Genomic DNA, 25,119 nt, shown 5'->3' with positions numbered 1-25,119 from the left:
GAATGAACCCCAGCCCCCCGAGGACACTGCCTGGCTGCACTTCAGCTCTGTGAAGTGCTCCGAAATACCAACCAGCAGCATGGCCCTTGCCTGGCAGCAAAACAGCTCCACAGACATCCAGGAGTTAAATATTCTTATACATTTAAAAGGCTATGGACTTCAAAACACGCTTGGTTTTGAACTGAACAAGATAGAATTAAATCTTGTCAGCGGTCTGTGTTCAGTTTTCTCTCAGCTCTAACTCTGTCGTCACCGCGCACAGAGAGGGTTAAACAGCCCTGTCAGTGCCGGCTGTAACGGAGGGCACGGGTTTGGTCCCCAAGAGTTGGAGCTTTTTCCCTCCAAAGAAGTTTTAATGGCATTATAAAACAAAAACAAAAAACACACAACAACAACAAAAAAACCCACCAATAAAACAAAACAAAAACACCACCACCAACCAACTGGTTTGTTGAAATACTTTAATGCTTTTTATTTAATTTCTAAAAATATTTTTGGAAGGCGAAGCAAAGAAAATGAATTAGAGCGTAGCTGGAGTTTTTCTTTTCGGGTAAACACAAAAATTAATTTTCATATTCATTGCTTGCTTGCTTGCTTTCAATTCTGCATCTTGCTTTAACCAGAAACATCACCCTATCTGGTTTCTAGGTAGAGCGCACACATGACTGAACCTTCCCCTACACTAAGTTCTTCCAGCCACTCCCAGAAACATGTGCCCACAACCCTTCTCAAAGTCTGCTCTAATTTGGATCTAATTTTCATTGAAGTTATTATATCATAAGCCCACTGCAATATATACTGACATACATATGCTAAATTCTTAGCTTACAAAATCTTGTTAGAGATGCAAGCAGAGCTTTTTTTTATTATTTTTTAAAGAAATTGTATTTCATATATGCTCATGACTCATCAATTAAAAAAAAAAAAGCAGTGTTTCAGTCAGCACGCTAGGTCAGCCCATTTTATGATTAATGGGGTCAAAAAGTTAGAATTCATATTTAAAACTTTGGTTGCTCACACTGAAACAATTAACCCTACTGAGCACCAACAATACACCAGCCAAAAAATCCAAAAAAACAACATAAAAGTTCAGAAAGAAGCAACAATTACTACAAAACACTTATTTTGGTGTGTGTTTCCCTACTTAAAAAAAAAAAGAGAAAAAAAGTTTCCAATTTACCATGAGATTTTCTGGGTGTAACTTTTCCAAAACAAATCCAGCTTTTAAGTTTGAGATACTAGAGTACAATGTATAAACTAGATATAACCTAGTGGCTATTTTGCTACAAAAGCATCCTGTTTTCTGGTCTATCGACTTGAAGAAGTGCCTTCCCCCATACTAAGGCTAATATCAGGACTCGGAAAACAAAAATAATTTGATCAACAAGGAGTCTTTTGCCAAAACCTCCTGTATGAGAATGATAACATCATTTACAAAAGCGTCTGCCAATTACATTGTACCTCTGAGAAAAATCATTCTTATTTTAAATTTATTTTTCTGCTAACTTGACTGAATGGTCACGATAGCAGAGCATCAAATGCACTGAAAGCAACTACTGGATTTTAATTAAGAGCATTCCACAGGAATAATACTAACACGTGCTTAGCGATAAGTATATATGTGCTAACACTGTTCCATAAAGCCTTAAATTACACGCTTCAGTGCGTTAGATTTAAATCCTAGAAGACACTGGCACCAATTGCTGGGATTACAACTTTCAATTAAACTTACAACTAAATTACTAGATTTCAAACCATTTCTTTAAGCCACACCTGTCTGCTAAGCCTTTCACCACATTCACGCTTAATAACCCCTAACATTTTTCATTTAGAAAGCTCAAACGGTCTTTCAAATTGAATCCTTGTCACTGTTCCCTTTCACATATCAGGAAACTGAGGCACACAAAAATTAAATATCCAGGCCTAACAAAGGAACCTGTGCCACAGTCACTGCTTTTGCAAGGGGTCATTGCACCTTATTCCCAAACTTGTTGCTCATTCTTACTCCCACTTGATCACCATGTCTAGCCCAAGCATTCAAATGGCCTTATGATGAACTACATCAGGAAAGAGCTTCAGGTTATATCTAACCAACCAGTCAACAAAAAAAGGGTAGTTTTATCTTTTGTCAGTACCCAATCCCATTAATTTCACAGCCACACAAACACTTGAACTGGCTTAAGGGAGGTGATGCCCCAGTAGTTATGATCAGAGTGAGGTTCCATCTTTCAGTCCGGTTGTAAGACTAATGAAGATGCAGCATTAATGCTGGAACCTTCTAAAATCGCGCTGTGCACATGAAATCACACACACTCACGACCACATGATCATTCAGCAGAGAAGGTGAAGAGGTAATGTACAGTCAGAGCCCAATATTCCAGATCATACAATCGACATTAATGGTCTTTGGAATGCTCAAATGCTCATGGTAAAACTGAGAAACTCCTTATGTAGCACACTGAAGGTACCAAAAACTTCACATGGTCAGAGGCCAAACAGGAAAATTCACCCAAGAAAATATTTGGAGAGATGTTTAGTAAACATATATAAAAAGAGTTGCCAATGACAAATTGTTGGAGGCTGGTAGAGCATTCTGGAAAGTCATCGTATGTCTCATACTCATCTACACCTACTCCTCTCTGGCTGGTAAGTGCTGAGCTGGTCAGGCCATTGCTTGCCTGGTTTTGTGTTAACTAGCAGATATGAGAGAGAATTGCCACTTATAAAAAATACTTCTTAAGTGAAATATTAAATTAACAAAATAAATCAAAATCTAACATTCACCTTTAGAATATAAACATTAGAAAAGTGCCAGATGATTATATCAACTGGTGTAATTCAGCTTTTCTTTCAAGACCTGAAGAGGTAAGATTTCTCTGGAGCCCTTAGATGGTCTTCTCCAGTGAAATGCTCAGAGGAAATACCTTTTGGGGGCAAAGGGAATAGAAATTACACCCTGGTCCATGCATGTAAATGAATACAGATGAGTCTGTAGCCATTATTTAGGAGGCATGCTCTAGGTGGGCACATTTCAAGTTGGGATTTTCAAAGCCAAAGAGTAGACTTGGCAACTGAATGTTACATTGAATCAGCGCAGCAAAATTCTCTAGAAACCTCCACCATGTCTCCATCTAATTGAAGAAAAAAAGAAAAAAAAAAAACAAACCAAAATTCTTTCCTCCTGATCCAGGACTATCCTGTATTTGAAAAAGTGGTTAATTTATCTTCTAAATAATGTTTTAAGCTTACTCAGACTAAATCTCACCATGAAACATTTGACCAACTTCATATGCATTTCGTATGGCAACATACTCAAACCTTAAAACCTCATGCCTGCACTCTTGGCCAAACCATAGTTGAAAAGCTGCATGGTAGAAAGGCACGGTGGAGGCACAGGGGAGAGCTTTGCTCATGCACGTTTGACACCTGGAGTGCTGTGCCCTGTTCTGGACTCTCCTGTGCAAGAGACACGTGGAGCTCCTGGAAAGAGTCCAGTGAAGGACCACAAAGATGACTAATGGTCTGGGGCAACTCTCATGAGAAGAGGCTGAGAGAGCTCAGACTGTTTAGGCTAGAGAAGGCTCAGGGGATCTCATCAATGTGCACAACTATCTGGAGGGAGGCTGTAACAAAGGCAGAGCTATACTCTGTTCAGTGGTGCCCACTGACAGGACCAGAGGAAATGGACACAAATCAAAATACAGGAGATTCTGTCTGAGCATCAGGAAAAACATTTTTACTGTGAGGGTGACAGAGCACTGGCACAGATTGCTCAGAGAGATTGCAGAGTCTTCATCCTTGGATATATTCAAAAATCACCTGGACATGCTGGCTCTAGGTGGCCATAGTTGTGCAGGAGGGTTGGACCAAATGACTTCAGAGGTTACTTCCAACCTCAGCCATTCAGTAATACTGTGACTCCAGGAACATGGTGATCTCTGTAGCTCAGCAGTCACACAGTCATTAGCAATTGTGAATAGATGGAAACACATCATTTACCTCCCATCGCACTGCCTGTATGAACCCAATGTCCCAAGGCTCTGGTACACACAGTGATTCTCCAACTCAGAAATGCTTAGAAGGTTCAATTATTGACACAAATTGGAGAACAGGACTCACACTGCAAGAGCAAAAAACTGAGAAAAGAATCCCCCAGGCCATGCATGCCCTCAACCACTCTTCACACACAGAGACATCAAATAAATAACTTACATTAAGGAAATCTAAGCCATGTGCATATACAGGAACACCTCGTTCTTGTCCTGAATTCCTACAACAGTTAGATTCCTTTAGTATTCTGGTAAAAAGTGGTACTGCGCAAATATGCTCTGGCCATAGGATCTGTTACAAAACAAAACTATTAACAACTACTTTGTCTTTTATCTAATGTTTGATATATTTCAACAAGTATAGCGAAATCCTTGTACACAGCAGGAAGTAAATGACCTGTGTACTCTGAGAAAAAAGTGTGAAGTTAACACAAATAACTTCTGAATAAATGAATGATCCTCTTCTACTACAAAAGTGGGTAGTTGTTCTTTGCAAATGACATCCCTAAAGCTGCACATTCTAGCCCATACTCTGTAGTAACTGCTTTGAACCAAAAACGAAAATGCTTGGGTTGCCACTTCTTCTGCAACGGTTTGAATGACAGCAATAGCAATGTATACTAACACTTTTGAAGCCTGATGAACCAAAAGACAAGGAAGACTCTGCTAAACATAGGATCCTCTACAATGCCTGGATGAAACAACTGAAGAAAACTGCTGCAGCTGACTGTACTGTCTCTAGGTCTTGGCATTCATTATTTAAATTCTGTGGAAACTGTTCCGCCTTGGAGTAGACTGACTCATGCACTTTAACTTCCAATTTCCTGCAAACGATCCATTAGTTTTTGGCAAGTTTCATACTGCACAGTACTTCCATGAAAAGCACAGCTCCCAAACTCTTCTGATTTCAATAGTGGTTTTTGTAACAGAGTTTAATGAAATTTCTACTCATGCCCTTACAAAACTGAATGTGATCGCCACCTGAAGATCACCCTTATCAAAGCTACATGAATTACACTGTTCCAAAATTTTCTCTTCAAATGTACTTGTTGGGACAAATCCTACTGGGCTATACTATACCCCCATATGAGACAGTGGGGATTTACCCAAGAACAGAAGCTGGGTTTAGCTGCAGTATTAAATTTTATCTGCCAAGGAAAAATATTTTCAACCTACATACTCTTCTCCAAAAAATGCACTACCTACTCCTACACTTGACTGGGTTTAAAACGACTGGAATGAGCCATTTGATAAGTACATGCTAATACCATCATTTGCAACTACAATTGTTTTTAACTTTACCATTCCCTTCAAATATTTTGTCACAAAGTGGTATCAGAAATATGTCAGTAATTCAAAATGGAAAATAACTGTGGTAGCTCCTATGCCACCATTTGGTAACTGTAGATAAATGTGGTCTAGTAAATGGTGACGGGTAAAATTCTTCTTCCATCCCTAGGATATCATTATTTAAAAATGAGAAAAGAGACAAAAGCATCAACATACACACATGTGAATACAGCTTTTAAAGTATGTGGCAGGATTCCAAATCCAGATGTGCTCCCGTTCAGCTGATACAGTAAAAAAGCTTTCCCCCCTAAAATTAAGGTTTTTAATTCGTGCACCTTGTAGAGTGTGGGGTTGGGGTCTTGCGTTTATCCAGCTCTTAAGAATGCTACAGTAAACAGCAACATGGATTTTCTCACCTCAGCATATTGAACCTCGACCTACAAAGTCAATCATAAACAGGTTGCAGAGTTCGCATGTTCATTCAGTTCCCCAGCCCTCTCTCCTGGGACTGTCAGCTCGCACAGATTATTAAGGATACTCTTCGTAGGAACTCACCCAATCTCATCCAAACAATTTTACTTAAGTGATATAACCATAAAATTGCAGTAGATTTTAGCCACTATGTGAAAGTTTAGATGCAACAAACTAGGAAAACCAGTCTAGTAGCCAAAATATTTTAAAACACACAAGCTCCATAATGTTTTGAAAGGCTTGGTTTTAAGTGTTTAAAAATACCTTCTGTTAGACTAACAGGGGATTAGACATTGAGGGAACTTAAGTAGCTATTTGGGCACCTAGACCAGTAAGCATTTGGGTGTCCAGTGATACCTACCAGCTCTACAGGTGCCTGCATCTCAGCTGTCCAGATGTCTAATATCTTATTTCCTGTTGCTGGACACAAACATAAACCTGATTCAGAAAGCAGGTGTTCATTTCCCAGCCTCCTTTCCCAAGCTAGCTTTGCACAATTATTTCCACTGTAAATAAGATAGACAGAGAAAGTTAAAAGAGCTATTACCTACTGCAGAGAGTTACCTTATTTCTGCATAAGCAATGTGGCATTTGATGTTTCATGGCAACATCGTTTGCCTGATTTTCTTGGTATGTAAGTTGTTATTCTCCACTCCAAAAAGAACTCTCTCCTACCTTGCTGAAACTACTAGCAAGTGTCCCCAAAGACTGGTTACATGCTCAAATTGTCAGCATAAACCTAACCCCCTTCAATTTTTTTTTTTAATGGACACTAATTTCCCCCTTTTTTAAAATGTGCTATTTTTGCAGCTAGGCTTAAGGTTCAGTCTGGTAGAATCTGCTTCACTCTTTCTACTACATTTTCAAGCCTTCACATAGCATGTGCGTGATTCAGTCCTTAAGCTTTGCATGCTCTGACTTGATCCAGTGTGCACCTCTTTGAGCACATGAATGGTTTCTTGACTTGTCTACTTGACTTGTCTACTTGCATGCTTATTGTTAAGTGAGGAATTAAGTGGTTTGTCAGACTGATCCGAAGCGCTTAGCATCTGAACAGCATGAATTTTTACTCGGTTGAGTAAGAAAACCTTTCTCAGTGCTTCATCTCCCTATCCATGCTAGCTGCCTAAATACAACTCTACTTTCCTGACAAAAGAATAAAATTTACAGGCATTCTTATCTCGCTGGGATTTATTACTGAAAGTGGAGACCAGTGGTTTAAACCAGGGAATCAAAAGAAGCTGGTATACTAGCCATCTAGGGGTTAAGCTAATTTGTTAGTGCTCTCGCTGTTTCTTGCCGTCAGCCACTACGCATCCACTCTTTAAATTCTGAAAAGAACACCGACCTTTAATCTGTGGTATTAGTTCCTTTGACAAAATGGAAGATTATGTCTTTTTCCCACAAGCCTTCATGCAAAGCTTAGCCAGCTTCCATCTGGTCTGGCTAATTAAATGTAAGTTAACATTATGTTAAGAGCCAGCTCCAGCCCACAGACCTTCTACTCTGCAACTGCAGATTTATTAATTGGACAAACTATTTGAGTATTTAATTCCAATTTTTGATTACTTCTATTTTCTTCGCTCTCTCATGAAAACAAGGAAATGTTTTTGAAGACATATTTGCATAAATTCAGCTCAGAAACACAAAATATTAAGACATGCTAATAAGATTCTGAGAAGCCATAAAATTGTCAGGTTTTTTTCTTCAGTATTTGACATTTTAATAAAGTACCACCGTAACAGTGTGAAGGATCTGCCTATTATGCACAAGATCTGGAATCACTGGAGCTGTAACTTTTAAGCTGGCTGTGACCCACAATCTGGCCCTATATGTACTAAAACTAGAGCCAGTTGTTGTATTCCTTATTCAGTCAAAACTTTCTTTGACCTTAATGGGTGTTCTGTTTGAATGAAGAACAAAGGAATGAGATCTAATACGGGGACTTACTAATTGTAATCATGCCCACTGTTAACTTTTGATAAAATTCACGTGTAAACCTGAAAATACAAATAGTCTACTAAGTCAAAATGGTGCTTTGCACTACTTTATTTTAAATATTAACTCTACATCAGGTCTTGTACCGAATCTGTTTTGCTGTATGTAACATTAGATGTGAGAGAGGAATACTACAAGCTTCAAGATTTTAAAAATAAATAATGTGGCAAAGTTAGATTTATAAATTTGTTTTAACACCTGACATTACTTTGAAAAAGACTGTTACGAAGTAACACAGCTTAAACCGCTGAACCAAATCCTCCTCCTTCGGGATAGAGGCAAAGATCACATTAAGAAATACTATTTCTTCATGTATTTATCTAATATATGCCTGCTGCAACAGTATGTAAGGCAAATTTTAAAATGCAAAATCCATAAAACTTTTGCCTAGTTCACACACACAAAGTAAACACTAGATGAGCTGTTGTTAAAAAAAACCAACACACACACACAAATTTCAGTTTCATATAAAAATCAAAACCATATCAAGACACGCAACATAGTTTAAAAAAAACCCAACCAACAACAAAAACCCCAAACAAACAAAAAAACCAGAACTGTGGATGGCACAAAGCACCGCCTAATGAAGCAAGACTAAACACTGAAATTAAGAGACCACTGCACATTTCCACTTCTTACCCTGCAGAAGTTTACATAAGTAAATGGACTCAATTCATCTTTTCCTGCCTTAGTTGTCCCAGGCAGATGGTACAGATAGAACAAACATTTCTCCTTTTCTGCCCTCTCTCAAAAATTCTCAGGTGAAGATGATCTGTCTAAGGGCAGACTACTAGCAGCTACTATTATATTGGAAATAGAAATGGACAAGTAATTCACTTTCAAGAGACTCTGAAAACAAAAATGCTGTTGTTACAGAGTGCTAGACCAACAACAGACACAAAGCATGTTTTATTAAGTTCGGTTATAAATATGGGATTTTATCTACTTATTCTGTTCTTTCCTGTATCCATTAAATTTTAATGAGCTCCTTGATAACCTTTCTCATGAAACTTTGAATCTCTGTTCTATCCTCTCCCTAGCTTACTTTACATTTCTGCTCTTACTGTACACACCAACTGTTTTCTCCGTAGCTGAACAGTTTTCTGCACATACAGCTGTTACCTTCTACTCAGACAAAAGCAACTTAGCTCAGAATGTCAGATAAAATCCACCAGGGTAACTCGTTCAAAAATTAAATACGCGGTGCAAAATGCAATGTAAATTTAGTAGGCCTACTATAAGATCAGACACAGTCTTCTCCCGAAGACCTGGTAAGATTCAGTTCACATTCAAAACACCAGAGCTGCAGTACAGCTCCATCCTGACACACTTGTGGGCGATCCCTGTGCCCCAGCTCCTGGCACTGGCTCACACCAGCTTTCCTCGGCAACTGGAGCCACCTTGTGCCCTGCACAGCACCTGCACCCTGCTGGCTGCTCAGGAAAACAATTCTTTATAAAGCATACTGGCACTTTGTGCGAGAGACAATAACACCTAAAAAAATATTTATTTGGGGTCTATATAAATTATTTCATTTGTGAGTGTTTCAAGTCTGTTAAACATGATTCATTTGTAACTGTTTCAAGTCAGTTAAACGTGAGCAAAATAATAAAGATGCAAATTAACTGGATGCTGATAATTTTTTCCAATCCATCACTGCAGTGAGTTTTTAGGAAGTATGCAAAACACGTAAGTCACTTTGAACACTTGTAGTATAATGAGGAACACTATCACTACTTTCCAGTTTATTGTATCTTCTTACCTACAATTGAGAATTAGAACTAAGCACAGACAAGAATCCAAGACCATGAGCTGCTTTGCTGCAGGTTTATTTTGCAGTAAACCAGTAAAGTCTCTTCCTCTACAGTAATGAATTTGAGTGCACAGCATACGACCTTAAAATGTTTACAAGTGCTACAGTTCAGATTTGGCCTCTAGCCATAAAATTCAAATCCAGCTTTGAAACATCCCCAAACCTCAGACTCATTTTTTTTTGGACTCATCACAAAATAGGCATCACATACATCAACTAGATCTGAACGTATTTCCAGAGGCTACTGGGGCAAATTCTGACCCAGGGGCAAATCTACTGTATTCATGTTCTTTTATTGTAAGAGGACCAATACCAAATGTGTTGAGGATACCAGAGTACTGAGCCAATACATCTCTCCTTCTCAAAGCGAGGGTGATTTTCTTTATTCCAAGTGAGGAGGGCAGATGTGATCAGTTCTTCTAGAAAAATCCATACACATAATTGAAACACATGAGAACTGACATTTCTGCATAAACCTGAAAGCACAGGGCACAAAGAAGCCTCACAAACCCCAAAACCCTGAACTATATAGTTACAACAAAAACTGTTCTGGCCTTTTACCATTCTTCTTCTTCATGCACTCTGCCGACAAGTTAGGCATATCATCTTTTGAATCCAGTACTGCAATACATTATCCTGCATTTACTCTGAGCACTCTGACATTATCATTATCTTCTTTTGTGCCCGACAGCAACTGCAGCTCCTATAATGCCATTATTGTAATTAAGAACAATCTGAACCATTGACAGCATTGCCTCGTTTGCTCTAGAATCCCCCGTGCATTAGAGTTCTTCTAAACCAATATTTCACTATTAATAGTTTGCTGCTTTAGAACCGCCTACGGTTAAAAGAAAAAAAAATTATTAGGCCTCAGCCTAACTCGATAGCTGAAGAAGAAACTTGTAAAGAAAAAATAAATGAAAGGCTGTACACCGGCAAACTGTTATCTTTTCTTTACACACATTGAAAATGGATTCACACCCTGCCAACCTATTCAGGCCGTTACCCAGGTGAGGAAGCTTATTTTGGCTTCCTTCAAAAGCACCACCTGTACAGATACAAAAGAAAACATCTCTCTCTTCTCCCACTAAATGTACCCAAAGTACTGCTCCGTCTAAACTCTCCCTTTCATTAATCCAGCTCACAGTTGGATAAGTAGGGCACAGCAATTCAGACATTCTTGCCTGGGAAATTCTGACCTTAACATCCTTGCTGCACATGTGATCTCTAGGCTGCCTGTACCCGCTCCATCTGTTTGCAAAGTATGACGCCTGCCTGTTTGCTGAGCCAGGAAGATGGCCCACCACAGCCCTAGGACTGCTTAACACCCAGGTCTTTGACTGCTTGTAATTCCAGGGAAACAAGCAATTGTCAGCTAAAGAAGTGCAGGTACAACTGGCAGGACAGCACTGACACAACACTGTGCACGCCTTAGAAGCTGGGACCAGACAGCCCATGGCCAGGCCATGAGAAGAAAATTACATTTTCCCTCTGTGGTAAATGCAGACTTGCACTATTAAGTCCTAACACAAAAGAAACCAGCAGTCATTACCTGCACACTACCTGAAAAGAGCTGTGTTGAAGTCTACCTATAGAACATCAATGTATTTTTAGTCAACATGAACTCAGGAAAGCACTATATGAAAATGACCAAAGAAACATGGCTTGTGGAAAAGGTGGTATCTCCAAAGGATCATGCAGAAAAACATGTATAAAAAAAAAATAATTTAAAAAAAAATCACAACTCTCTTTCTTCATTTGGTTTCTAGCACAGTTAACTTCACTTGAATTGTTCGCTTGTGCACAACTGCAGCCACTGAAGCCAAGAAGCCAGCACTAATTAGAGCACTTAAAAGTTGTCTTACTGCACACAAAGGCAGGCAAAAGAGGTTCAAGTACTTCAGTACAAATACCAAAGATGTGGTGATGGCTTTTTCTTCTGTGAACACATATTCCACTACAAAATTATCCACTTTATACTAAAAAAAACATTCAGGAAATTATAATGTTTAGACTACACTTAGGATTTTTGACGCTTTCAAAGCTTTTGCAGTATGAGATTGTATTTTCATGTCTGGGAAATCCCAACTGGTGTGGAAATGCAGAGCTGCTCCTCGCTCTACCACGCCCACTATCTGCTCACAACTTCTGAAGGGTAGCAGTGGTTGCTGACAACTGTTGCACCCCCTCTCCTACCACCCTGACTAAAGTCCCTTTTTCCAAGTGGAATTTTGTAGGTTTCACTAAGAATAAAGTTTAATCTCACACACCAGTGGGTCAGTGTCATAGATTGCTCTATCACTCAACAGGAAAAGAACAGAATCCACTTTATGCTAAGTAGAAATCAGAGAAGCCAAAAGGAATTAACCATGTCTACAACTACCAAGAATGGCTCACAGAAATACATATTCCAGGTGTTTTCTTTTGCAAAAATAATTATCTAAGAAAAACAAGATAAGATATTGTCAACTATGGTACACTATGTGGTGCTTAACACAAAGATCAATAAGAAGTCAGGAAGAGAAGTACAAAGAATAAAAAAAAGCAGTATTGCTAACTCATAACCAATGTGCTTTCTTTAATTTTGTGTTGAATACACATATATAATAGTTTTATAGCAGCATATGCAATTATTTCACAGAGAATACTACAAAACTAAAAGGAAAGCAGAACATTTGGGAAACTGTAGAGCCTTGTTACTTAATGCTGCAATTCTTCAATATTTTAAGTAAGATCATCACCTGGTTGAACAGTGGCACAGTCTATAGCCAGGTGCAGGATTTGGGTGAAGAGATGGTGGCTAATCTTCCTAATACGGCTCTGCCAATACAATTCACTCGTGACCAGTCACATCCCTATTTTTCTTTTTATTTGTGGCCCTCAGTTTTCTTTGGCCTGACCACAGGTTGTCAAGGAGTAGTTCCATGGTAGGCTACAGATTCACATAAGGCTGCTGATCTGATTTTGCTTTTGGTTCAAGACATCTTTTGTTTATATTTCAGTTTGGTCACCAAAGTGAATTCACTCACTGATGCACTCAACACATGCACACCTAGTCCCAAGAAAGACATGGGTATTCAAACCAAGTAATGTTATCTATTAATAAGTATTAGCACACCAAACAGAATATGTATGATGATACATATAAAGAGCAAGACTGAGTGCCTTGCTACTCAGTGCTCTGAGTACAGCTACACACTCAGAGAAGCACAAGAACTACTATGAGCTGCACAAGGAATACACAGAAAGCAAGCTGAGCCTTCAGCCCCACCCCAGCCCTGTGTTTGCAACAGCTGCAAATGAAGATGTGAAGCACTGCAAATTGTCCTGCCTTCCAGTTCATCCTCTCTCACACAAAATGGCATCATACTGCTGCCAGCACAGCACTGACTGCACCCAGGGCAGTGTCAACTGTTCTTTCAAGGGTCATCTCTTCTTGGTTTTGGCTGCAGCTTAACAAAGAAAATAGTCTAGCGTTAGGAATACAAGTCAACAGTATGCCTTAATAGGAACTCGTGTGGGGAGGAAGAGGACAGAAGCAGCTGATGGAAAAGCAACAATATTCTAGGTACACCTCAACTACTGTTTTTCTAAAGTTTCACTTCACAAAGAACTGTGTCCGTAAAACTGCTGATTTCATATTCAGCAACATCAGCATTTTGCTGAAAAAGACTGAAGAACTCTGTGGATTTAGTTAATACGAATCACTTGATATCAGATGCGATGAAGTAACAAAATAATTGGACTGTCTATATCTCAATCTCAGTGGGAACGGCAGAGACTCCAGTATTAAACTATCTGGTCTGCAGAGAGGGCATCGTTTAATGGTTGTGGAGGCATTAAAGATAGATAAAAGGTACGATATATCCCAGAGATTCTATCCAAGGAGATTCACAGAAGCACAGATCTGTACTTACAGGAAGCTGCCTTTAAGCTGAAGGGTTTCACAAGATGCGGAACTCCACAAGTCGTAATCAAACCCAGTGAGAACTTTTATTTCAGTCAGTCTTAGTCTCTTGGTCTTCTCTTACCTTCAGGGCAGATTCCTTAAATTTTAAGAGAAACACTGGAGTTCTAAAATCACAGATTCTTTTGACAGCACACTCACTTTACTGAGATGAGAACTTCATATTTGCTCTCTTGGACAGCTTCACTTGGTTATATCCACCTTCACACTGGAGACTGGACATGTTTTTATGAGTTTGGTATCAGGGATAGCATATTTTAAATTTGGAGACGTAAAGAAAAATTTAACATTGAAAGAAAGGCATGTCAGTCTAAGCTGGTCTCTAGCTGTTTTTTTTTTTTTCCCTCTTTCCATGGCTCTGTCCTGTAATTTGGAAGCAATGGAGACTCTTCAGCCACTTTTTTAAAACTGATTTTACTTCACCACTTAAATCTTTTTTACTTTTCATCTAGATTATTAATATGCATCTATCCAGCTACTACAGATACTGAAAAGAACTGACAGACTATGTTGTCACCATAGCGCCATCACACCTGGCCAGCCATAGGTATGAGCTTGGTGGACTAGACCAGTTCACCTTTTCTCAGCTGAGATACTGAACCATCAGACACCTGAGTCTTCAGATCTCCAGGGGTCCCTTCCAACCGTAACTATTCAGTAATTCTGTAACCCCAGCTTGTCAGTCTCTATGACAGCACGGTCCAGCTGGCAGTTTGTGACCAGCCCCTCCCACAGATGGGGAACAGCTGCTGTAGCAACAAGCACTGCCAAACCACCAGGCACCCTCATCCATGTCTGCTCACAGCACCCTGAAGAGCTCAGCAGTGACCACTGCAACCAAGGCAGCACAAGGAGAGAGGGAGCAGCTGCTGAAGAGAGGAGAGGAAGGGATGGACACAGATGTACAGGCAGACATCTTCCCTCCTGCCACCCCCAGGTACAGGCCGACATCCTCCCTCCCGCCACCCTCCCAGCCCAGCAGCACCTCAGAGAGCAGCTGCTTTCTGCAGCCAGACCCCTTGCTCTGCTTCTCTGCTCCTCTTCACCACCCCCCTTCCTTTAACCCATTCCATGCATGTTTAGTTTTATCCTGTATGAAGGCTGTAGGCTCAGACAATAAAGAAACTGCTCAAGTGGGAAAAACACAGGCAATAAAAGGCATAATTCAGTTAACTTGCCCACATAATATAAGGCTGCTTTTGGAAGTCAAATGTGGACAGAGTTCAGTGGCTCTATGCCCACATACAGATAATCAGAACACAACAGAATTAACAGTTGTATTGGGTTAGAACAGCGGATCAAAGTCCAGGGTCCTGGCCCCTGGCAAAAATGCATTCTTAATGATACAAACAGGGAAAGGCAAACCAACAGAATTTTCTCCTTTGGTGTAAGCTTCCTAATAGCTGTGGATTTCATGATAGGCATTTAATGAATTGTGACTCTGAAATATCTGTGATGGCCACTGCAGACTTCTTTTTTTGTCTAGAATCCACCAGACCCATTTTTAGCACCCCTCCCCTCCCCCAAAAAAAAGTATTCTGGTGTCCAAAACATCCTATAGCAATACATTTCAGAACTTAAAAATACAGAGAATTAAAAAAAAATTTCTGTGTCACTTTAATTAGTTTGAAAGCAACTGGATGGACTTAACAATTGTGGTGGTGTTCTGGGAAGAGGCAGGAGAGCCTGGCTCTGCGTCCTCTTCCTACACATCCCTATGGCATTCCCAGATCCTCCTGCCTCCAGTGAGACAGCATCACCAGCTCCCTTCCCTCCTCTCCGGCAGAGGAGAGGTTGGCAGTGCTGTGTTTTGTTCTAACCTCAATGCTGTCAGTGCATTTTCTGTATCCCATGTTTTACAGTCCTCTGTGATCGAACTCCTTCACATATGTTTACACATTAGGAGACATTCACATAAAGCAGGCATTGATATGCTCAGCTCTACAATAATAGGATACCTCTGGTTATAGACTCAATAAACTGTCTGGCAAAAATGCAGGCATCTGGGGCTCACATGTTCCCACACATTTGATTGCTGTAGATGAAACACATGGACCAAGCATAATTGAACTGGGCCCTACATGAATATTTGGTTAAAACAATTACTTTTTTGAATAAGTTTGGGATTATCTGTGACTTTTGAGATTCAGAAATGCATTCGCAGGTAGTACTTTCATCTTTCTCTGAATCAAACAGAACCAAAGCCCCTTAAAAAAAATAAAAAGTCTCTTGAAACCAAACAAGCTAAAATGCATTAGATAAAATTTCCAAAGAGATCACAAGGCCTAAGAAAACTGAAATGCCAGAAATAACGTTAAAATGCAGAATACATGAGGAGAAAAGCCAGAAAAATCCACAAGAAATACAGATAAGAGCTTTATGTTGCAAATTATTGCATGCAGGGGCCCTTTGCACTGTTTGTGCAAGTATAGTGCCTAACATACTAGAATCTGGCCCTGGACTTAGCCACATATATGTGTTTATAAACAATAACAGATGCTTAACAGTGTCTTAGAGGTAACAGCTATCAGTGCTGATTAGTTTCTGTTTATTGCAGGGAGCAGCCCTGGTGGAAAGAGGAGGCTGAGGCAGGAAGGCGAGAGAGGGGCAGACCCAAAAGCCATCAGGGACTACAGCAGTTGCTCTTTTATCCCCACAAACCCAGCACAGCCACAGCTTGACAAACAGCTTCAAGCATGTCAGAGCTGTCATTTATTTACATATCTGCCCAAGAGTTGCATGTGGAAGGCTATTGCCATCACAGCACAAGCAACAGTTGGGTGTTCCATCTGTGCTGACAGAAGCATTTCAGAGGCAATTACCTTTCTTTCTACCAAGCAATACCTTCAATGGTCAGAGCTGAGAGACCTCCCTAGATATCCCCTGACAATATGGATTCAAAGGGTGGAAACAAAAACCCAATGTTCTCCTCTTGAGTAGTTTATCTTCTTTACATACACTGTAGATGGGCTCAGAAGGCTCATAGCAATGAAATGACAACAACCAAAGTGAGTCTTTCCTCTATTTTTCTTTTCACTTTCCACATTCCTTTCACTTAAGGGAAGTATTTTATCCATTTAACAGAACTTGCTCCAAGGCAGTAACTTGATTCAAGGTAATAATTATTTAAATGGTGGCACTATTAGGTTTTGTCCAGCATCAGCTAGGCAGCTGTCTATGATGCATCTGTGGCAGTACACCAGGGACACAGGAGTACGTAACACAGTATATAGGGGAAAGATTATAAGCACATTACAGTTGATACGCACTAAGGTTGGAGGTAAAGTGCATTACATCAGACATCAAAAACAGCTGTTCAGCTATTCTGATGGCACAAGAAGGCCTAGAGTTGATATAGTGATATGCTGCAGTAAAAGACAGAAATTCAAAAGCACTGATATGAGAGTGACGATAAAGCCTTCTTTATGCCATCTCCTTTTCTACCATACGCCATCTTCAAAGCACCAGTATGAAATTAGCACTCAGTGGGCTCATTTTAATCGTGTGCACCACTTATTAGGAAACAGGACAGCAGGACATATATTCATTCTCCTTTCAGCTTCATCTGCATCTTAAATACAGAATCAGGTGAGAGCGGTAGAAAAGAAAAAGTCTGCAGGGCACTGAAGCTAGGCTGGAGTCTCTCACATGAGAAATAGACAAGTAAAACAAAAGTCTACTGATATGAAAAAATAGTCCTTTGCACTAGTAGGGCACTACTCTATTAAAAAAGAACTTGCAGAAACAGGTCAAAAAAAAAAAATCAAATATGTCAACTAAAATTCAGAAGAACACTTCTTGTATACTAAGAAATACATTTCTTTCATAGTAAAACGCCCACAGCCGGAGCAAGGCCTGATCTCTTTGTTAGTGAGTCACACAGCAAGGCATTTTAGTCATGGATTCCAGAAAGCCAAAAATTTTACTTAAAACACCTGAAAAGCTCTCATCACCCTACACTTATTCTTAATTTGAATTTTTAATTTGTTCTGATTTCATATTATTCTGTGAAATACATATGGCAGCAAAGCAAAGATTAAGAAATTTAAAGTTATTATCAAGAAATATCAGAGCGTATAATGTTTTACAATGTTAACATCCTCTTCCCTTAGGCATACAGAGAAAAGGGCCTTCTGTGACCTCACATACCAAAATTAAATCAAAACAAGACATACAAAAGAAGAAATACTATAAGTGCAAGCTAGGAGAAAATTCATTCCTTCTCCTGCCCATCAACACCAAATAAACTAGACAGAAGAGCAGTCAAATTACTGAAATTGATGTCATATCTATTGGAAAACCGACTGAGCGCGTACAATGAGCAGTAATTGCTCTCTACCAAATTCATGGGTCCAAGCTGTCTGTTTCCCATCTGCTCCTACGCAATTTAAGCAATTCTGAACTTTGCTCTCCATTCCCCAATGTGTCACAGATTTATTAGCATGTCAGAGGCCAATTTTTAAGATTCTCCACTAAGGTAAGCTATTAGGAGTGAAATTTCTGTGTCTGTAATTGCCAGGCCAGGAAAATTCAAGAAAGACAATCACACATGACCTTATTGAACCCACCATGAAAAATTCATAAGATAACACAACATACCCCCCTACATCTAAAAAAAAAAAAAAAAGGAAAAAAGAGGTCATTCTATTCTCTCCCTGCACTTGTAGAAAGATATGTTTAGTACACGACGCAGACTACTACAAGGAGCTCACAAAAAATTAATTTGTGGTTGTTTTTTGCTAGTACAATGCGCTCCACCATGCAACTTAACTCCTGCTAGATAAGGACTGGAATTCTCCAGTACCATACATGGGGTGGCTCAGTCTTTGAATGATTTTCAGGAACAAAAGCGATGAAATCCTACCATAAACTACAAATAATTGTTGCATATACCACTTCAGTTGTAAACAGGTCATCAAATACTCTAGCATTATCTCGCCGTTTTCTCATTAGATAAAAAGCTAATTATAATTCATTCCAAATCTATTTAATCATTCATAGCTTTTGTTACCTTAACAGAATTTATAGACTACTTAAACATGCAGCTGCTCATTCTCTCACAGGAAAGACTGAAGTACAATGTTCTCACCCTTGAATTATACCAATGGTGATGAGATACTATAAACGAAAAGCAGGTTAAGACCCTACATGACAGATGACAACATAAGCAAGTTTGAGCTCCAAATTTCACATTTTATGAAATATTTAATGACAATGTATTTTCCAGATTAACATATGTCTTAAGGTATGACTAATCCTTGCTCATGATATCTCATATAATAGTATTTCGGGTTACTCTCTTTGTTTTGGTCAACAACTTGTACTGTGATATTAGAGACTGGGATGACAGCAGCATCTTCTGCATAGTCTATATTCACCTAAGAGAATAACACTTGTTCTGCTGCCCATACATTCAAGACAACCATAAATTGGAATAATCAAAATTGTTGCCTCATGAACAAATACTGACATAGGTGAAATACAGAAGATGGATTTACTCTACTGAGTATTAAAATCACAAAGCACAAGACTAAGTAGGTAAAAAGGGAAATGAATACCCCATACAGAAAAAAACCCACAGCATTATTTCTAAAGAGTTACTAACAGTTCATCATATTTAGAGACCTCACATGATTCAAGATCAACATGCACAACAAAATGGGGTAGATATCTATGTCAGACTAGCAAACTCTTTTAGAGAATAGATGCTGATGGTCTACAAAAATATGAAAAGTTGCCACCTAACCGTACTTCATTCTAGTTTATACAAGCTGAAAGTCTAGAGATAGACAGTGGAAAAAACTTCTTTTTTCAAATGCCTATGACTTACACTTGAACAGTTCCTCATACATTATGTGTGCTAACAGTTGAATAACCACGTACACTCCTTCGACTAAGACCTGTCTCTATAAGAATCCTCCTACTAGATAGGTAAATTAAAGCACGAAAAAAGTACAAGCAACCTGACCTCCTAGATGGAGTTCCTAGCTAGACCCCAAATATACCTAGAGCCCTACAAGCTGTGGCAGCACAAGTTAAGATGGAACTCGTGTGCCACAGCCTGCAAGAAACAAGGTGACCCATTAATAGTTTGCAAACTGGTATTTATTCTTAGTGGAGGAATGATTAGGAAGCATGAAGAAGACAGACTTCTCAGTAAGAATTTACCAGTTTTGAAGCCATCCGAATCTGCTAAAACAAACAAAAAGGAAGATAGCATAGTATCAATCTCACCTCTATGTGTGCTTCCACTGAAGAAATGTGACAAATACATACAGAAATAAATATATTACTGTGAATTTAATAAAATACTTTTTCTTCGATCAGCAAAAAACAAACTCTTCACAAAGTTAAAAAAAATTCTCCAAACCCCTTGTGCTGGTTTTACTGGGATTGAGTTTTCTTCATAGTAGTTAGAATTTTTTCTTTTGACTGGTCAGCACAGTCTTTTGGTTTGGATTTAGTATGAGAATGTGGTAACACACTGAACTTCCCATGCCTTTGCCTGAGACAGAGTTCATTTTTTTCTTTCCTGGAGCTGGACTGTGTTTTGGCGCTGGTATGAAAAGAAAAGGAGGACTCATTGATGTTTTGGCTGTTGCCAAGGAGATGAAGGACTTTTTCGACTTTCCAGCTGCACATGCCCATAAAACCTGAGAGGCAGCACAACAGGACAGCACCCAGACTGACATTCAGGCTAATGAGATGTTCCCTGCCTTTACTGTCATGATCCATATATAGCTGGAGACACCTTTTCCAGCTTTGCCTTTTTCTCCTTTTTGCAGGACCAGCTGTTCAACACAATCACATTCAAGCGCGAACTGCTGTTGGGGTCTTCATTCTTCTGATATTTGCTGTACAGGACCAGAGTTTGCAGTCACTGCTTAGGGACAGGCTGGGTATTGATCACCACGTGGTAAGCAGTAGCATTGCACATTACTTACTTTGTTTATATATTGTTACTATCATTTACTCTTCCTTTGCTGTCCTATTAAACTGTTCTTATCCCAACCCACAAGTTTCTCCTTTCCCTTTTGATTGTCTCCCCCATCTCACTTTGGGAGGGCAGGGACTGAGCAAGCGGCTGCTTGGCCATAGTTGCCAGTTGGGGTTAAACCACGACACTGTTATTTTTAAATAGACTTTAGAAAACCGGGAAACGCAAAGGACGAGGACAACACCAACACTGTTCCAAAATTTCAAAAAGGTAAATATCAGCATGATGACAGAACAAAATGGCAGATGCAGGTTTTAGTCAATAAATTTAATACAGACATAAAAGTAACAAAAATAAAATATGATATCACAGAATACATATTTTTGTAAGATTAAAGTAACTGCTGCTGCTTCTAAAAATTTGCTGGAGATTTGTGACTTAACAATATCCATCACTGAAGAAAATAGCATTCAATAATACCAGACAAGCCAAATCTACTAAATACAGGCTCCATCTCTACACATACCTACAATACAGACTTGTCACAGAAAACTGTTGCTAGATGAATGCTGCTAATATTAATGAATACCCAAACAGAATAAAATAACAAAGTGGACAATTAATAAAGTTTGCCTTTTGTTACTATTTCACCAACCTCTGGGCCCACCTGCAATGACCAGAAAAAGCCAAATAATGTGAGCGTGATCATGCAACATGTGTTTTAATAGAAAAGCAAGACCATGCACCTCAGCAAGACGTGATAATTACAGAATAAAAGGCCGTACTTGCCAAAGTTCTATTGCCCTTGTCCACAGAACTGATGCTACTCGGAAATACTACACCCGTTTTCACTACCCAGGTGTACATCAGTAACAAGGGTCTGCTAAACATAATACCCTTCTTCACACTTGTAAGCAATACACAGTACTTGAAAAACTGTTTTAAAAGTGAGATTGCTCCTTTGGCTCTATTTGCACCATACTTAAATTAACATCAGCTGTGAAAATCATGGGTGAGTGAGGTTAAATTCCAATTCTCTGTCTCATGGGATTTTAAATAGGCAAATTCAGTAGGGGGTGGATGTTAATTCACATGTATGGGCAAAGAACCAGACTATTGTACATGCTCAGTGTTCTTCAAAGGTCTGCTGTCGTGAGGCAAGGGGTTTTTTGCTTAGTACAACAATAATCAAGCTAAGCTTTAAGACTCTGAAGAACAATCACTATGATAAACATTAACTCAGTTGCATGCATCACAACCGGCCTCTCCAAGCAATGCATACTAAGCATGCCGTACACCAATATAAAGCAACACATTACGAGTCAAAGGGGATTTGAACATCAAGTTTTTTGGGTTTCTGCACCATAACTTACAAAGCAAATACCCCCAGGCTGGGAGGCGCGGCCGAGGCGTTCAGCGCCCGCAACCCGGCCAAGCGCGGAGCTCGTACCCGCAGGCCTGGAGGGCCCGCAGGCCGCCGCCCGCCAAAGCGCTTCACCCGTTGCGGGGAAACGCTCCCGTTCTCCGGCGCGGGCACCCCAGCCCGTCCTGCCCTGCCCCTCTCTCACCCCGTCCCGCGGTACGAGCTCCTCACTGCCCCCCACAAGGGGGTCACCGCTCACCCGGCCCGAGCTCCGCGGTTTCCCCCCCCCCGGCCGTCTCCTCCCGACCCGCGGTGCGGCGCGGCCGCCTCGGCCTCAGCGCCCAGCCCGCCCGGCGCGGGGGCCACGGGCGGCGGCAGCAGCACCGAGGGTGGGCGCGGTGTGTCCCGGCCGGCGCCCGCCCGCGCTCCCGCCGTGACGCGCTGGCACCGGGCACAGGCGCCGCGGCCCCCGCCCGGTCCCGGCGAAGCCGCGGGGACACGGCGGAGCGCTCCTCCCTCGCCGCTCGCCTGCCCACCCCGCACGTCCTTCCCCAGTCAGCCCCTTCCTCCCGCTCCCCAGAGCCTTTTCCTCTCCCCCTGTCTCCTCCTCCTCCTCTTCCCCCCCCCATTTTAAGGTAACTCCCAGGAAACGTGCAAACCTGTAATTTTTACCTTCTTTGGCTTTTTTCCTCCTCGCCAGCGTGCCGCCGAGCTTGCCCAGGAAGGAGTCATCTTTCTTTCTGGACGGGGGAGATTTCGGGGTGGGGGACTTGGGTGAAGAAGGCGACTTCTGGGGGGAGGTTGCCATGATAGCCCAGCCGCCGCGGGCGCCCTGGGATGGAGGAGACGGGTCCGAGGCCTCGATGCCGTGGGAGGCTGCTCCCGGCTCTGAACGGAAGCGGAATTATTTCAAGCATTTGAGGCAGCTCCTGCTCCGCTCTCCCGGCTCTCCCGTTCCTTCCCTCCCTCCCACCCGCCCTCCTGCCCGGCACGGCCCGGCCCGCTCCGGCCCGCTCCCCTCGCACGGCTCCCAACGCCGCCGGCCCCCTCCTCAGCCCAGCGCCCCCCGCACGCCCCGCTCAGCGCCACGGCCGCGCAACGCCACCCCGGCTCAACGGCCCCCTCCTCAGCCCAACGGCCACCCAGCCGCCCCCTCCTCAGCCCAACGGCCGCCCAACCGCCCCCTCCTCAGCCCAACCGCCGCCCAACCGCCCCCTCCTCAGCCCAACAGCCACCCACCTCCTCAGCCCAATGGCCACCACACCGCTCCCTCCTCAGCCCAACGGCCACCCACCTCCTCAGCCCAACGGCCGCCCAACCGCCCCCTCCTCAGCCCAACGGCCGCCCAACTGCACCCTCCTCAGCCCAACGGCCACCCACCTCCTCAGCCCGACGGCCTCCCCTTCAGCCGCCCACCGGCCCCTCCTGAGCCCACTGGCTGCCCAAAGCCACCTCCTAGCCCAACAGCCCCTCATTAGCACAATGGCTTCCCCTCCTCAGCCGATGCTGCCCTTACCTGTCTCTACCCCTCTCAGGGTCCTCGTTTCACCTCCCCACAGCAGCTGGTCCCTCCGGCTCAGGAAAAGGGTGCTTCACGGAGCCAGGCTGGGCATTGAGAAGGGCTGCAGCCCCTGGGTGGTGTGAAGGCCCTTCTCCCCTCCCGGCTGGGGAACCCACAGGGAATCGGGTGGCCGGCTGTACGCAGGGGCACAGGACAGTGCCTCACCCTGGGGTCTGTCCACCTCTGCACTGCCCTGCAGGGGAGCTGGTCACTAACAGACTGGTTGGTAAAAAGCACCAATGTAGGTGTCCATATGCCAGTTAATGCGGGTGCCAAAAGTAAAACACAGGGACCAGGGCTCAGCTCAATTCATCCATAACTATTTGTAAGTGAAGGCTCTGGAAGAATGCAGGGGTGACAGCCGCAGGCAGATGTTTCTGCACCCTGCTGTCAACACCGATAGAAAAGGACTAAAGAAGTAGTAAAGTGTCACTAAATAGTTTTGTGCGAAGTTAAAGTTCAAGCTTACTACATATATTTCAGTCTTGAGCACACTTTGCAAAGCAGCTCTTCTGCCTGTTGGTTTCAGTTCCATCTGTGGTCAGAGGTGGTGGGAATCCACATCTCCACTTCTACAAAAGAATCCAACAGTTGTAGTCAGACCACTATAAAAGCCAGTGGGAAAGAAAGGTGACTTAGCACAATAGATTGCCTATACCAATCCTGCTTTGATTTGCAGATGAGTAGCTGAAGAGAGAAGTATCTTTAAAACTGATAATTTGCTGTGACTGGTTCAGGAAGCACCCAGGACTGGAACAGCAATAATGTCATCTGGATGCACCGCTTTCACTTACCACTTAATCACTCAATTAACAATTCAGGCAAAAAGCCACACACACTTCATGCAAATATCTAGCTATCCATTAGGCGTAATAAGTGAAATGAAATTACCATGAGGATATTTCTAAATCAGCTAATAATTGTTGTGTTTTTACAAGCTGGTAACATTGGTTAGCTGATGAGGGCTAGACATCAATGCGTATTTGTTGCATGCAGTTAGTATATGCTCTAGAGAAAAGCTTTATTCATCCATACTGCCATCAGTTAAAAGCAGGAATGAGCCCAAGCCGTTAGCACAATCTCTCCTTTCCTTACGTTTGCTCTCTGGCTTGTAGCACCAACTGCGTTTTGGGGCTGTACACAGAACAGTCCGACTTTCACATATTATCCTCTTCTCACAGAAGTGCTGCTCACACAGTGTATCTTCTTCAAAAGAAGAAGAAATAAACACATCAAGCCCCTTTTTATATGCATGTGAATATGTGGCATTCACAAACAGAGCAGTGACCCAAGTGAATCTCCGTTTGAACACAAATGACCATATGTAGATGTCAACATAGGATTTTGTGGGCACTGCAGAAGAGACAGCATTTTGGCAAGCACAATTTGTACTGCTATGTTTGTGTTAAAGACGGAAAGAACAAGCCAGATACCTCACGAACAGTGACGGGTGCTGGGTTGTATATTGTGGGGAAAGTCAGAATACAACATGGATTTGCCAAGTCTCACGCAGTAGAGCTGAAAAGACCCAGCATCTTTCTTTCCTATTTCACTGCACTCAGCATAAATAAATTAATGACAAATGCAATATTACTTACTTAATAGCCTCATGAGCTATAGGTGTTTCACATCACAAGGAGAAAATAAAAGTAAACTTAATGTGTTTAAAA

The 25,119-nt window shown here is 41.6% G+C and overlaps 1 protein-coding gene across 1 annotated transcript in view; it reads right to left on the bottom strand.

The window, feature by feature from the left end:
- PARVA (parvin alpha) overlaps positions 1-22,696 on the bottom strand; it is a gene marked incomplete at its 5' end in the record, with an annotated part of 63,754 nt that extends 41,058 nt beyond the window's left edge. The window contains one exon of the mRNA XM_080345750.1: positions 22,561-22,696. Coding sequence (XP_080201876.1) covers positions 22,561-22,696 — 136 coding nt within the window. The remainder of the gene's footprint in view (positions 1-22,560) is intronic.
- Between the last annotated feature and the right edge of the window lie 2,423 nt (positions 22,697-25,119).

This window comes from Nesoenas mayeri (assembly GCF_963082525.1).
Source record: "Nesoenas mayeri genome assembly, chromosome: 5".
Classification (NCBI taxonomy): Eukaryota; Metazoa; Chordata; class Aves; order Columbiformes; family Columbidae; genus Nesoenas; species Nesoenas mayeri.
Note: the sequence above shows the minus strand (reverse complement) of the source record. Positions and strands in the feature narration are given on the sequence as shown.